This window comes from Dicentrarchus labrax, unplaced genomic scaffold, assembly GCF_905237075.1.
Source record: "Dicentrarchus labrax unplaced genomic scaffold, dlabrax2021, whole genome shotgun sequence".
Lineage (NCBI taxonomy): Eukaryota > Metazoa > Chordata > Actinopteri > Moronidae > Dicentrarchus > Dicentrarchus labrax.
This window is the reverse complement of record NW_026136706.1, coordinates 7,545,366-7,560,200: the sequence shown is the minus strand read 5'-3', so window position 1 is coordinate 7,560,200 and position 14,835 is coordinate 7,545,366. Positions and strand designations below refer to the sequence as shown.

At 38.7% G+C, this 14,835-nt stretch overlaps 2 protein-coding genes across 8 annotated transcripts; one reads left to right on the top strand and one right to left on the bottom strand.

The window, feature by feature from the left end:
- The first annotated feature begins 3,915 nt into the window (after nt 1-3,915).
- faima (Fas apoptotic inhibitory molecule a) lies at nt 3,916-8,226 on the top strand. Of its 5 annotated transcripts, none has more exons than XM_051405164.1 (5): nt 3,916-4,041; nt 4,731-4,853; nt 4,959-5,187; nt 6,494-6,543; nt 6,795-8,226. In XM_051405164.1, exons 1-5 carry the CDS (start codon nt 3,931-3,933, stop codon nt 6,942-6,944), a joined length of 663 nt encoding a protein of 220 aa, XP_051261124.1. In that variant the 5' UTR covers nt 3,916-3,930; the 3' UTR covers nt 6,945-8,226. The 5 variants fall into 5 exon arrangements, with proteins under 5 accessions (XP_051261124.1, XP_051261123.1, XP_051261125.1 ...); XM_051405163.1 differs by having other exon boundaries at nt 4,728-4,853; XM_051405165.1 differs by having other exon boundaries at nt 3,965-4,121; nt 4,728-4,853.
- A 278-nt stretch (nt 8,227-8,504) lies between these two features.
- parp9 (poly(ADP-ribose) polymerase family member 9) lies at nt 8,505-14,673 on the bottom strand. Of its 3 annotated transcripts, XM_051405162.1 has the most exons (9): nt 14,522-14,631; nt 13,787-13,810; nt 12,198-13,101; nt 11,848-12,066; nt 11,031-11,243; nt 10,657-10,717; nt 9,968-10,443; nt 9,563-9,722; nt 8,505-9,385 (listed from the first exon to the last, which is right to left on the bottom strand). In XM_051405162.1, exons 3-9 carry the CDS (start codon nt 13,083-13,085, stop codon nt 9,105-9,107), a joined length of 2,298 nt encoding a protein of 765 aa, XP_051261122.1. In that variant the 5' UTR covers nt 13,086-13,101; nt 13,787-13,810; nt 14,522-14,631; the 3' UTR covers nt 8,505-9,104. The 3 variants fall into 3 exon arrangements, with proteins under 3 accessions (XP_051261122.1, XP_051261121.1, XP_051261120.1); XM_051405161.1 differs by lacking the exon at nt 13,787-13,810 and having other exon boundaries at nt 14,526-14,673; XM_051405160.1 differs by lacking the exon at nt 13,787-13,810 and having other exon boundaries at nt 14,522-14,671.
- Nucleotides 14,674-14,835: the final 162 nt, after the last annotated feature.

The window sequence follows — 14,835 nt, the reverse complement described above, 5'->3', positions numbered from 1 at the left end:
CATTCTCATACAGTGGCTATGTGCACCAAGTTGAGACCAGCACACAGGTCAGCATTTATTTGACAAAGTTGGAAGGAAGTATATTCTGCCTACGCAAAGTCTTTGCTCTGTACCAAAGAAAAGGGTCCAGAAGTCTGCCCTACATAATTTGTCCATTGTTCTCTTAGTTGACAATTTACCTGTGTGCTAATGTTAAAAAAGCTCATTATGCTTTATGTTTTTATGTTGTGTCTCTCAAGATGTTTTTTTCATTACACAAGTGTTTAATTCAATGCCATGTCTGAATTTAACAGAGTCCTATAACGACTTTAGTCCCTCTGAAATTGATAATCTTGTCGATAGTGCTGCAGGCTCACTACGATCAACATTAGACTCTATCGCTCCTATAAAAAGGAAATTATTAAAACATAGGAGACTAGCACCCTGGTATAACCACCAAACCCACCAGTTAAAACAAATAGCTAGGAAATCTGAAAGGAAATGGCGCTCTTCCGAATTATCAGAATATCGCTCAATTTGGCAAGATAATCTTAAAACTTATAGAAAGGCCCTCCGTAATGCCAGAGGAGCCTATTACTCAGCACTAATAGAAGAAAATAAGAATAACCCTAGGTTCCTCTTCAGCACTGTAGCCAGGCTGAGAGAGAGTCACAACTCTATTGAGCCACATATCCTCATAAACTTAAGTAGCTTCTTCTATAATAAAATTATTACTATTAGAGAGAAAATTAATCACCAACTGCCATCAACAGTTATCAGTGGGTCTCCAAGTTCAGGGACTTCTGTCAGTGTAAACTTAGATATATATTTAGACTGTTTTTCTGCTACCGATCTTCATCAGTTAACTTCAATCATTTCTTCATCGAAGCCATCAACCTGTCTATTAGACCCGATCCCAACTAGGCTGCTTAAAGAAGTTGTTCCCTTAATTGGCACTTCTTTACTGGATGTGATTAATCTTTCTTTATTATCAGGATATGTACCACAGTCCTTTAAAGTAGCTGTAATTAAACCCCTTCTTAAGAAGCCCACTCTTGACCCAGGGGTTTTAGCCAACTATAGACCGATTTCTAACCTCCCCTTCCTCTCTAAGATTCTGGAGAAAGTAGTCGCCAAAGAGTTGTGTGACTTTCTACATAACAATAGTTTATTTGAGGATTTTCAGTCAGGATTTAGAGTTCATCATAGCACAGAGACAGCTCTGGTTAAAGTTAATAATGACCTTCTGACTGCTTCTGACAGTGGACTTGTCTCTGTACTTGTATTATTAGATCTTAGTGCTGCATTTGACACCATTGACCATGATATTCTTTTACAGAGACTTGAGCATCAAATTGGCATTAAAGGAACCGCACTAAGCTGGTTTAAGTCATATTTATCAGATCGTCTGCAGTTTATACATGTTAACGATGAATCTTCAGTAAATACTACAGTTAGTCATGGAGTTCCACAAGGTTCTGTACTTGGACAATACTATTTACTTTATATATGCTCCCTTTAGGCAACATTATTAGGAATCACTCCATTAACTTTCACTGTTATGCAGATGATATGCAGTTATATCTATCAATCAAGCCTGATGAAATTAATCAATTATCTAAATTACAAAGTCCTGGATGACCTGCAATTTTCTGATGTTAAACGAAAAAAAAACGAAATTCTTGTTCTTGGCCCCAAAAACCTTAGAGACTCACTGTCTAAAGACATAGTTACTCTAGATGGCATTACCTTGGCCTCTAGCACCACTGTCAGGAATTTTGGAGTTATCTTTGATCAGGATTTGTCATTTAACTCCCACATAAAGCTGACCTCTAGGACTGCCTTCTTTCATTTACGTAATATAACAAAAATTAGACACATACTGTCACAGACAGATGCAGAAAAACTAATCCATGCATTTGTTACTTCAAGGCTGGATTACTGCAACTCTTTATTATCAGGTTGCCCCAATAAGTCCATTAAAACGCTCCAATTAATTCAGAACGCTGCAGCACGAGTACTGACAGGAACTAGAAAAAGAGATCACATCTGTCCTGTACTAGCTTCTCTGCATTGGCTCCCTGTAAAATGTAGAAAAGAATTTAAAATCCTCCTCCTCACCTATAAAGCTCTTCATGGTCAGGCCCCTTCATATCTTAAAGGGCTCATAGTACCCTATTACCCCACTAGAACATTACGTTCTCTAAATGCAGGGCTACTTGTGGTTCCTACAGTCTCTAAAAGTAGAACAGGAGCCAGAGCCTTCAGTTACCAAGCTCCTCTCCTGTGGAACCAGCTTCCAGTTGTGGTTCGGGAGGCAGACACCCTCTCCACATTCAAGAGTAGGCTTAAGACATTCCTCTTTCATAAAGCTTATAGTTAGGGCTGGATCAGGTGAGTCCTGAACCATCCCTTAGTTATGCTGCTATAGGCCTAGACTATCGGGGGATTTCCCATGGTGCACTGAGCTCCTCTCTTCCTCTTTCTGCACTCATTCATGTCCCATTAATGCATGTTACTAACTTCACTTCTTCCCCGGAGTTCTTGTGCTTTCTCGTCTCGCAGGTTCTTGTCGATCCTGGTGGAGCCTCCTGCCATGGTCCTGCTAGATTGCCATTGCCAATACTGTTGTTGCTGTGCACCTGTCTGTCTGTCTCTCGCTCTCTCTCTCTCTGTCTCTCTCTCTCTTTCTCTCGCTCTCTCTCTCTCATCCCAACTGGTCGAGGCAGACGACCACCCACCTAGAGCCGAAGGATCTGTCCGAGGTTTCTGCCTTTTAACAGGCAGTTTTTCCTTGCCCTTGTCGCCAAGTGCTTGCTCATGGTGGTACTGTTGGGTCTCTGTAATTAATGTTTTAAAGAGTTCGGTCTAGACCTGCTCTATTTGAAAAGTGTCCTGAGATAACTTCTGTTATGAATTGGCGCTATACAAATAAAATTGAATTGAATTGAATTGAATTAAAAGTATCATCTGATCACAAACCATATCCATAAAAAGGGTTTGGTACCAGAGTTATGTTACAGTTTAAAATCACAAAACGTTCCCTCCTACAATATTGTATGTTCCTTACAAATACTCAGTGTCCTTATTAGACGTAAAGCTCTCTGCCAGAAGATAGAGCCAAATCATTTAGTCCCAGAATCAGTGAACTTAGTTGGTCTGGGACAATTTTCATTTATTTGTTATTCTCATTCTCATAACATGATTGGTGATGTCATATATATATATATATATATATATATATATATATATATATATAACTGGATTGTTATTTCTGATGCAGCAATGTGTATGTAGCATGTTAAATAACTTTCTCCAGAGATAATTTTAACTATATTTTTTATACTGTTTGGTAGTTTGGCTGTCAGGTTAATGTAAGTCGATAAAAAAGTGCATTATTTTCCTCTGAAATGTAGTGAGTATAATTATAAAGAGCTTCAAAATATTAGTTTTTATACAGTTAGTCCATAGTAAACATACTTTCCATGACTGTGTGTGGGCTCATTAACTTCTATAGTTACTAGCATAGTTTATAATTTATTTGTCCGGGTTTTTAGAGGTTTTTGTCTCAGAGATATCCGCACCCATCTTTAATACACATGAGATGAGTGGAATTACATTTTTGTTTCGCTCACAGCATATAAAAAATCCATCCAAGAAACAGTCCTAAATTGCATTCACCTCCATCTCAGACACAAATGTTGCATTTTATAGTCCCCCGACATTGGTTTAACAATCTCACTCCAGCTGGTTGCTGAAAGGTATCAACCCTGGTTTAGGTTTTCTTCCTGTTGCTCCAACACTGAATCAAACCTGCTGAATGAGATTGTCTCCATGTGAGCTGTTATGTCTTTTATTTATGATGTCTTATTTATTCTCCTGTACAGCACTTTGGTCAACTTTGGTTGTTTTAAAGTGCTTAACAAATAAAGTTGGATTGGATTGGATTGGATGTCCTGGGTGGGCGTGGCCAAGCGCGTACGTAGGCGTATATCATGTTACCATAGTAACAGCATAGTCACAGCTCGTCTGTTGACTTTCTCTGCGGTGGCTAACTTACCCGTGAGTAAACTTCATTAAAGTGGCCCGCCGGTCATTTGTCAAGCACTGAGCTGGGGCGCTTACTTCGGGACCATTAAAAGGTAATTAGGATATATAATGAAGGGTTATAGCTCTTTGCTAATGTCTAAGGTTATCCTCGTTAGCCGTCAGAGCTACCGAAAAGAGAGACATTGTACTGGCGCTCCGTTTTTGACTTTCAAAATAAAATGCCAGTTTATTAAAAACAGCTACTTTTGGTTATGTTTGATTGAAAACGCAGAGAACCAACACCCACCTTATGTCAATCTATGTATGATGTTTCAGAAACTAGGGTTTTACTGTTTTGTAAAGCTTTAATAGCTTTTAATCTGAAATAGTTCAAACGTTGCTTGCGGTTATTTTGAAAGGGAAACCCTGACACCGGAAGTCACAACGCAACAAACAGCGATAACTTCCCGCATTATCCATAGCCATGTTTTTCTAACTGTTTACGTTTTAACATTATACACTGTAATTACTTTACTTAGGTAGCAGTGTCTTTGGGTGGATACGCTTAAACCTGCACATAAATGTATGATAACGCTGCTTTATTATTAACCAACGTCAGCCCAGTTTGTTAGCTGACGTTACTTAGATATTAGCGTTAAACGTTACTCATGCATTTGCCTCGACTTGCGGTCTAGTTATTCTTTATTGTTCGTCTCCAGCAGGGTCTGAAGATGTCGAATGATCTTGCTGGTGTGTGGGAGGTGGCACTGAGTGATGGTGTCCACAGGATAGAGTTTGAACATGGCACGACCACCGGAAAGAGGGTCATCTTCGTTGATGGAAAGGTACGGATCGTGGTCTTAAGTAATGTTTATTTTTAAAAACCTGACCCCCATTTTATGAAGCTTCTCTCATTTGTGGGGTTTGTAAATCTCTGATTTTCACTGCAGGAGGTAGTGAGACGGGACTGGATGTTCAAACTTGTGGGGAAGGAGACTTTCAGTGTGGGCAGATCAGACACCAAAGCAACCATCAACATTGATGCAGTCAGTGGTTTTGCCTATGAGTACACCTTGGAGATCAATGGGAAGAGCTTGAAGAAGTACATGGAGAACAGATCAAAGGTCACCAGCACCTGGGTTCTCAACTTGGATGGCATTGACTGCAGGGTGGTCCTGGGTGAGCCTCTCTGTGTTTGTATATTACTCACCTACTGATCGTTTACTGATTATGTCTTTGTTTGTTATGATTTCATATTGTCATATTGCCCATATACTGAGCCGAGAGTTGCTGGGTTTTATTTGTTCATTCATGCAATCAATCAGGACAGACACTGGATTTATATATAAATTAACATTGTGTGATTTCTGCCCCTCCAGAACTTGCTACTTATATTATGTTGGAGCTGAGGCTAAGCTCTTTAACAGCTTTAAACCCCACGCCATCTTCAGCTACCGCTGTCATTTGGACATCTTTAAGTTAATCCTTCTTATAATTACACTGCTTACAGTTGATCAGGCGATACACCTGAAGCGGTGCGACACATGAGAGCTACTGTACATTAGTGTGCAACAGTTATCTGTAAATCTCAGCAGTAAAATAATCGAAATAATTCAGTGAGCGAGCAGAAATATGTGAGTGTGAGCTGCAGTAGTAGTCTCACAGCTCAACTTTTGTAGCTGTGATCCTGGTCACCGTTGAGTTTAAATGTTGTTTGATAAGCTGTAACTTCTCAACATGTTGTAATTAGAACCATTAAACCCCTCATGTAGTTTTAAGGGAGGAAGTTTGCTTGCTTTTAACTTCAACTCACTGGTAGCTCTCAGTAACTTCACAAGTGTCCTCAAGAGGTCGCTTTAACCAATCAAAATAAGACCTGCAGCATTCATATAAAGCTTTCAGCCATATAAAAGTCACATCTTTCATGGTACTCAAAGACGGTTTACAAGAGTTAAAATTATCTTCGAAAAAACACACAAAAACAACAATAACAATATTATCTTTACTTCATCATGCATCACCACCACGGCTCTAGTAATGGTGGGATTTCAAAACCAGGACCTGCTGCAGTTGTCAGTTATCAGTGAAACATACGTGAAGAATTGTTTGGTTAGGCTTTATTTTCATATTTTCTATTTGACTAAAACAATCCTTAAACAAAGAGCAGGTCAATACATGATTTTTTCTATATTTATTTGATAATAAAGCTGACTTGACTTGACTTGACTATTTTTAGGTGTCAAGGAAAGCCTGCAAGTGATTCAAGACACAGAAAGGATACCAATCAGGGCATTGCTCTCTTGCTTGTTCTGGCACACTAGATAAACACAAACATTCTCACACCAACGCCTAAAAGCAGTGAAAACAAACAGGGACTCAAACCTGGCAGTACACATACTCCGACCTGTTCATCAACTATTAACTGGCAGTCACACCACATACTTTTATTTAACAGGTGATTCAGATTCTGTTTACTTTCTTTCAGAGAAAGACACAATGGATGTTTGGTGTAATGGACAAAAGATTGAGACTGCAGTAAGTACAGTACAGTTATTCATACTGATTTGTTATGCAATAAAGGACATATTGCATTTAAGAAGTTATATGTAGATTCTGTTATCAAGGTTGTTAATGCATGTCTCCTAAAGTCAGCATTATAAAAGCTAAGGGTACAAAGCCTCAAACACACTGTATTTTCTACAGTTGCTTGCATATTAGACCTTCTCCAGAGCGGGCAATAATGAACTGAATGATTGCTTTCTTTCCCCACACGTTTGCCCCTGCAGGGGGAGTTCGTGGACGACGGCACAGAAACACATTTCACACTAGCGGACCACAACTGCTGCGTGAAGGCCGTCAGCAGCGGGAAGAGACGAGACGGGATCATCCACACGCTGCTCGTGGATGGCACAGAGATAGCTGAATGCACAGAGTGACCGTGTGTGTGCGTGTTTTTACATTTGTGTGAAAGCAGAGATCTCGTTTGTACGTGTGACTCTTGGTATCTGTGAAGAGTAGAAAAAAAAAGTCATTTAAAGCTATTGGGAGTCAGGGACCAACTGACAAAAATATGCGCTCCAGAGTTTGGATGGCCATACTCTGGAGGGTATATTAGCCATACATCGGTACTGTAAAGGTTGCCCTGTGTTAATATAGTACAAGTTGAAGACGGGACCTGCAGTCTGGGCAGTTTTAGAGGAGAGGGTACAGCCATACATTTCAGCCAGAAAAAGGGATTTACTGTCTCAAAATGTAACTTCACATTGAAACACTTTTTTGAGTCGTAAACTTGTACTTTATATTGATTATAAATACTATAAATTGTAGTACTGTTATCAATATTGGAGTCCAGATGTGCCATATGTATCTGCAGCTGGTGTTCTCTTAGAGACGTTCTGTACCTATTGTGATTTTGTAGAAAACAACCACTTTATAAATAACACAAACCCCAGACTTCTTGTCCCCCTGCTCTTCTGTTGTATGTTTAAATGTTGCGCAATAGGAGGATCAAATACCAGGGTACAAGATTATTCCTTGAATGTAGCCTCATTCCAGCGTGCACTGCTCAGGAGTGTCTTTGTTTAGTCTGACGTTGACGTGTTAAATGGTCTGTGTATGGTTGGTTCAGCCAGTTGATCTTACATTCATATGTAATTAGCTTTTAGCAGACTGCTGTAATGTGTCAAAACATCCTTGTCTACAATTTAACGGTAGTAACAATTTCACAGACAATCATACAGATGTGACATTATTGCCAGTAATTGTATAGAAATCGTATAAACAGCGGAAGTGAATCACCTGCTGATATCCAAAAATACTTTGGAGACTTCCTGTTGTCCTCAGAGATGTGTGGGGTTCTGTTGTGCTGTAAAATTATAAGTCTTGTTTTCTATGTAAAGGCTAGATTTTGTGGTTACACACAATTTAAGATAAACATTTTTATAAAGTCCTGGTTGGAAATTAAAACATTGAAAATGTATCCATCTCAAGGCATTTACTAATTTAATATTTAATAACAGTTTTGTGTTTTTTCAATTCAAGGTCTCCATGACAACAGAGTAAACTTTATCCACTGAGATGCAGCTGAAAGCTCTGGTAAATTCTACTGAATGGACCTTTTTTGTCAAACAATTTCCAAGGTCAAGGATAAACTTTCGTGCTCAATAGACTGTGATTTCTAACATTTGTGTTGTTGTATCATTAAAAATATGTCTTATATGTCCGGTGTATGATTTAAGTGAATCAGTTGTTTCATTTTGTTCACTGTTACGGTAACGTTACATGTTGTTACAGTAAATGTTAATCTGATGATCAGGTTTTGTTGTTGAGCGTCATTAAAATGATCTTCAAATATAAATTATTAGTAAACAAGGCAGCAAAAGTATTAAAAATCATGTGCTGTGTTTACATATTCTCTGAAGTGGTGTTGTGACTTAAAGTTAGGTTTTAGAAGAAACTGTCTTAAATTCTTTAAACAAAAAAAGAATACAACAATCCAACTTTTTAACATTTTATTGGTATATCAGCATCACACACAATTTGATTTTGTCAGCATTTAACAATTAGGTTACAATCATCTTTAATGCAAATCCCCTATGTGTCAACCTGTAGTCCTCTTAATTAAATGAAATCAACATAAAACTTGGTAGAATAAGTTGCCCCAGTGATATTTGCACCTATAGTATTATGTGCCACTAAAATGATTAATATTGTTAAAGGTATGCTATTGCTATAACACAGTGAATTTGTAAAGTTGAATGTTTGATTGATAGACAAATGATCGTGCTGCTATGTAAAATATATGTTAATCAAAAAAAAAAGTTAGAATGAAAAACGAAATTTAAGCTGGATAAAAAGGATTTATAGAAAATAAGAAAAATATCTGAACATTTGTGATTCCTCTTTGACATTTATGTGACATGACATGTGGTATCGGTCTCCATTATATGATTTCAAGTGCAACAGCCAATTCTTTCCTATAGTAAATACATTCATTAAGAATGCACTTCAACTTGTTTTAGAAGAATCAAACTCTAATTGTTTAGTTTTCTCTAGCACTATTCTAGCATTCCTGCATCTGCTAAAGTTTAAGAAAATTATCTTCGGAACCTCTTGCAGGTGATAATGTACGTGGGCAGAGCTTGATAACCACTGAATATGACCGAGATATCAGGTCCTCCACTCACACTGTCATGCCGAATCTGTGGGTCTGACCCCACAGCGGGTGGCAAAATGAGACCTGGTTTACCAGGGCAGGACTTTCCTGTCACCACCTCGGCCTCAACGAAATGCAGATACTCGTTGTCAGGCTGCTTCCACACCTCCATGGCCTTTCTCACTGTGCGGGCAAAGTAGATACCCTCTCCACATGCAGGGTCTGTATACAGAGGAAGATACACAAGACAAATACTTGTATTGTTTCTATTTATCTTTGTTATTACTCATATTCTAACTTCATTATTCTGTATTTATATGACTGTAATTTTAACATCCTACAAAACCATCAATAACCAGATGTAAAGAGTATCAAATGCTATTTGAAGTATTATCATACCATCAGGTGGTGCGTACTCTGCATGGAATCCAATATGGCTAACCATCTCACAGAACTGTGCAGATATGCACTGAAACATTTTTTGAGAAGTGGAGCAGCCTAGCTGTTTTTTCTTGAGGTCAAACAACATCTTCAGTGCAGCGTTCTCCACTTTTTCCACCTATAATAAAGTACAAAATATAATAACTACAATAAAATGTTTCACAAGTCAATCAGTAAGACACTTGCAGATAACTCTTAAACAAACTAGTACAAACACTTTTAATTTAAGGAAGTAATGTGATATTTTAAATGTAGCATAATTAAATGTGTGTGAAGACATATTAAAACTTCTAATGACATTAACCAAATGACAAAGCTTTATAGTTTTCAACGTCAACCATGTTGTATTTACACATACTGTACCTTCACTACGTCCAGCTCCCTAGATGTGAAGTCAAATGACCTGACTGAGAACTCGGGGTAGGAGGAATCAATCATCTTTCTTTCAAAGGACACATCCTGACGCGAGATCAGAAACATGGCAGACTCTTCCTCTGCGATAAACTTCCTCTGGATGTTGCAAAGCATGGCCTCCACTTGCAACGCAGCAACTACAACATCTTCATTTAAACCCTCGTGTACAATTATGCTTGCACGGCCAATCTGAAAGAGCTCCTCAATGGAAACAGCCTTTTTCATTAGCCGGGATAGCTGCCGATGTTCTTCTTCGCCGAAGTGCTGGATGAAGTTGTTGCTGATGACGACAGCGCCAGGGGATCCAAAGAGAAGGCCCTGGAGCCATCGTTCAGCCTCGCGTGTCGCTGCATCAGAGGATGCCCTCAGGGTGATCTGTGGAGGGGGAGCTCTGCTGCCATGGAAGTCATCTCTGCGCTCAGTTTCTGGTGGAGAGAGCATCCGCCATCAGTGCTGCCAGTTAGGATCACTATTACTTTTAATCATTTAATTACATTTAGTTGTTTCTTGGAGACTCTGCTAGTGTTCTGCACTGCAGTGGTTCAGGTAGTATGAGGCGTTCAATCACAATCATCCCCATAGGTACTTACAATAAAGGTCACCTTTGTGTACATGAAATAACTGAAATGTTGTGTTACCATGTGTGAAGCTGGGATGAGATGTCTTTTCCTTGAGTTGTTTCATTTGTTCCTCAAAAGCCTAGCAAGAGAAGGCAATTCATTAATATATATATATATATATATATATATATATATTTCTTTTCTATGAGACAGTTCACAAAGCATGAATGGAATTTCCTTGAGTTATTCAGTCAGAAAACACTTGAACTTAAGTCACCTTTAAGTTCAATCATCAGTACACATATTTTACAATCTTTTAATGACTCTCACATTTGTGTTTCTCTGTCCCTTTCTAAGTTGTTAGTCTATTATGATTACTGTTAAGAAACCTATACAGCCACCCACATGGAAATATTATTCTAAGATCATGACAGCATTTTTGTCAAACCAACCTTAAACGTCTCATCATCAGAAGGAAATATGACAAAATAAACCTCCATCTTAAGTAGCTTTGTGGCGAATTCTTTCACTGCTCCTAACATGGCACAGGCAGCTTCCTTTTTCTTGAACCCGAGGCCTCCGGTGCCGATGGCAGGAAAAGCAATTGACTTATGGCCTTTTGCTTGTGCCGTCAATAAGCAATCCAATACTGAACTGGAAAGAGTCTGTAACGAATAAATAAGTGGACAGAAAAAAACATTAAATATATTACAATACAACATAAACAGTTTTATATGTACTGTTGCACATCCTGGCTCTATTAGTCGTTGGTTATTAATGCGTCATTTAAATCTTTATATGTGATATGAGATGTGTTTCTATTTTTTATTGACTTTAGCACCTGGAGTTTTTGGAGTTCTGACTGTCTGAAGCCCTCTTGATTGTTCACTTATGGTGATGATGGGGGGTAACGAGGGTGTGGTTTATATAAGATACCAGTGCCTGTGTCTGACTATGATTGTTGATCTTGAAGGCCAGACAGCCGAAAACGTCATCAGATATGTAAAAGAGAAATACATCTAGAGAGTATATTAATATAATATATATTATCCCTTCTCTTAAAAGGTAAATTGTGAATGATTTAGTAGAATCTAATAATGAGGTGGCAGAGTGCAACTGAGTGCCACTTGCCTCAGTCTTCCCCATCTAAGAATGGAGGAGAAACTACGGAGGACCTATGAATATTATATTCCATTTCTGCCAGTAGAATTCCTAAATCTTACATACTGGATCATTAAATGCTTGATAACAATTAAACTCATACTGTACCTGCTGTGCTGGGCTTCGATAGTTTTCAGTGCAACTCGTGTGATACACCTCTTTACACTGTAGCTTGTAGGGATGTGTGATGACCATATATCCTCTCTTGTTGCTGTAAACTGCATTCATTTCTTGTTGCATCCCATTACCAGCTTTCTGCAGTAAAGCTTTGGAGATTTGACCTTGGTTCAGGTCTCGGCTTGTTACTGTGTTTACAATGACATCCGTCTGAGAGGATACAAAAACAAGGAAGTTGTTGTAATATGTTGTTCTTCATAAAACCGGAACACCAGAATGTATGTATGTAAATAAATAAATTATCAATGAATTTATTAATGAAGAAATTTTTTTTTACTTACCCGCTGTTCCTCAATGTAACCCCTCTTCAGTGTGACATGGACATTTTCAATCTGGGCATTAAGTGCTGAGGTGTTGGCACTACCTTTGCTCCAGCCTTGCGCTGTTGGTTGACTGTATGTCACAGGAGCATGGGAGCCTAATATCTGAGCGCAGGCCCTCTCCATTTCATTGACTGAAGGATCATCATTGTTCACAAGCATGATCTCTTTAGGAAAATATCCTGAAGAGAATTCATAGTACTCTTTCAAGGTTTTCACTATGGTGTCTGCACATTGCGGCAGGGGGTAGTTGAACAGTCCGGAGCTTATAGCAGGAATAGCAACAGTATTCAGATGGTTTTCTTTAACTCTGTCAAGAATGCTCCTGATGGCCTTCTCTAACAGCGGTTCAGCACGATCAACATCATATTTACTGTGATGTGCGAACAGTTGGGGACCCACAGCATGAATTATCTTGCGGCATGGTAGTGACCCAGCATCAGTGACGATTGCATCTCCCGTTTTCAGGTTACCGTGCACTCTGATGTGATCATCACTCTGTCGTTGGATTTGTGGACCACCAGCGGAGCACAGAGCTGAAGCAAGCCCACCATAATGCTTAAGTTGGTCATTAGCAGCATTCACAACAGCATCCACCTGGAAATTGGTGAGATCAGCCTTCCACACAGACACCTTAATACCTGCACGCAGTGTAAAGTCACACTTTTTTTTTGGGACAACAGTTGACCTTCTCTGCTGCACATTGCTCAGGTCTTCTTCAAAACTCACGCCATCGATAATGGCCACACATCCAAATTTGCTTTGTATGATGTCACTCAGAGCAGATCCACACTGTCTCACAATGTTGACCGAAGGTCCATGAAGAGGAATATCCAATTTACTGGTCATGGTTCCCTAAACAGAGCTACAGAAAAATATTAAATGACAAAATTATACATTGACACCGGTGTTTGTATATTTGCCAGTCAAGTGTTATCGCACCTCAAACAGCATGCATACACCTCGTGTTTCACAGTGAATCAACATAAATCAACATAAATGAATGACTGATAATGCCTTAACATGCTCAATAAACACTTTGAGCTGAATGTGTAAGAAATATGAGTGTGCCTTATGGCAACAATGGAAGCAGCAGTAGAGGCGCACATTTTGAAGTAGGATTATCAATCAAATTGGAATCACAGACTTCATTTAATAAATCAAAACAAGGGTAATTAATGAATTATTGGTTAAATATAAACACCATACTACTGGTCTTTCAATGACATTATATAATTCCTTCCCTATCACTTGTAGTTGATATTTGACTGGCTGTGAATCAGAGGGTATTTACTGAGGCCTACCAGGAACACATTGACACAGTGAAATGTATCACAGTTTTATGGATGTATATAAAACTTAACACACAATTTAATTTCATGCCATTGTTATCAGATCTGAAATATCCTACTTTGCACTGGAAAATAACATATCGAGAACTTTACTAGCCTACAGGGGATTCACAACATATTTGCATACCAGATACAGCCTGCCTAGCAAAAGCACCCTGTGTTATATATATATATATATATAATAAATGAACCTTGTACCTTGTAGGTGCTGTTTTCCTTTCACTACAGTAGAGGGAGACAAACACAGTGTCAAATGTATAAGACTGTCCCACTCATTAATAAATCCCCTGTCTTACAAGGACATAAGCTAAATGTGTTCCTATACTTTCCAGAATATACTTTATAGTCTGTAAAGTACAGGCTACACTAATGTGCTTAGTATTACTGGGCATTTAGTATACAATAAAGTTATTAAGCTTTACTTTAGTTTTGTAAAATGTAAAGACGTACATTGAAACTTTACAAAGAGAAACTAAAACTATATTAAGATAAGATTTTGGAGTCTTATCTGTCTTTGTTCCAGCTGTGTATCAGCATACTGACATACTATAAAGAAACTACACTTAACGCTCATTTTGATTCTTAAAACAAATTATTGTTACCAAAAAGGTGCAAAAGACACATTTAGTTGGGGTTTCATGCATCAAGTTTATGTTGACTTTTCAAAACAGTTTGAATATCTAATAGATTAACTAAACCGCCATTTTCTCCTTCTCTCTTTCTCCTTCTCTCTTTCTCTCTCTCTCTCTCTTTCAGTAGATATCAGCCACCTCGGCGCGTGCAACCTGACGCACGGCGTTCACGAGACAGCTCACAAGTTTTTACGCCACTTTTAAGTGGCAGCTTCACATGTATTTCGATTATATTCAATTCAGCAATGCAAACCTTCATTAAAAAAAAAAAAAAAAAGGAGTAACGCATTAATACACTCACCCACCAACACACAGAAAGCAGTGGTCAGACTCCGGGTGCGGTCTTCTCCAAACTGCCTCGCGGGATATTCGCCAAGTTTTTGCTCCTGTTTCATTGGACGTGTCCTTTTTTTTTTTTTTTTTTTAAATATATATATGACAGCCAAATCTCCGTGTCTTTTGCTTTAGGCTGTAGCTCATTCTGCGTCAGCCCTCCTTCGTGGCAGCACTCAACAACAACAACGCCGTCGCAAACAATCCCCGTTTCGTTTCCCGAGAATCAAAAGTGAAAGTAAAGCAGGCAGCAGCAGGCAGAAGGCTGTCGAGTCAGCGGCG

What these genes read in the sequence shown, in the direction of transcription:
- faima (XM_051405163.1), top strand. Translation starts at nt 3,931, where the DNA reads ATGTCCTGGGTGGGCGTGGCCAAGCGCGTACGTAGGCGTATATCATGT. An exon ending in TCATCTTCGTTGATGGAAAG is followed by an intron (nt 4,854 to 4,958) that starts GTACGGATCGTG and finishes TTTTCACTGCAG; the next exon opens with GAGGTAGTGAGACGGGACTG. An exon ending in TGACTGCAGGGTGGTCCTGG is followed by an intron (nt 5,188 to 6,493) that starts GTGAGCCTCTCT and finishes ACTTTCTTTCAG; the next exon opens with AGAAAGACACAATGGATGTT.
- parp9 (XM_051405161.1), bottom strand. Translation starts at nt 13,085, where the DNA reads ATGACCAGTAAATTGGATATTCCTCTTCATGGACCTTCGGTCAACATT. An exon ending in CTGATGATGAGACGTTTAAG is followed by an intron (nt 10,718 to 11,030) that starts GTTGGTTTGACA and finishes TTCTCTTGCTAG; the next exon opens with GCTTTTGAGGAACAAATGAA. An exon ending in GGGAGCTGGACGTAGTGAAG is followed by an intron (nt 9,723 to 9,967) that starts GTACAGTATGTG and finishes ACTTTATTATAG; the next exon opens with GTGGAAAAAGTGGAGAACGC.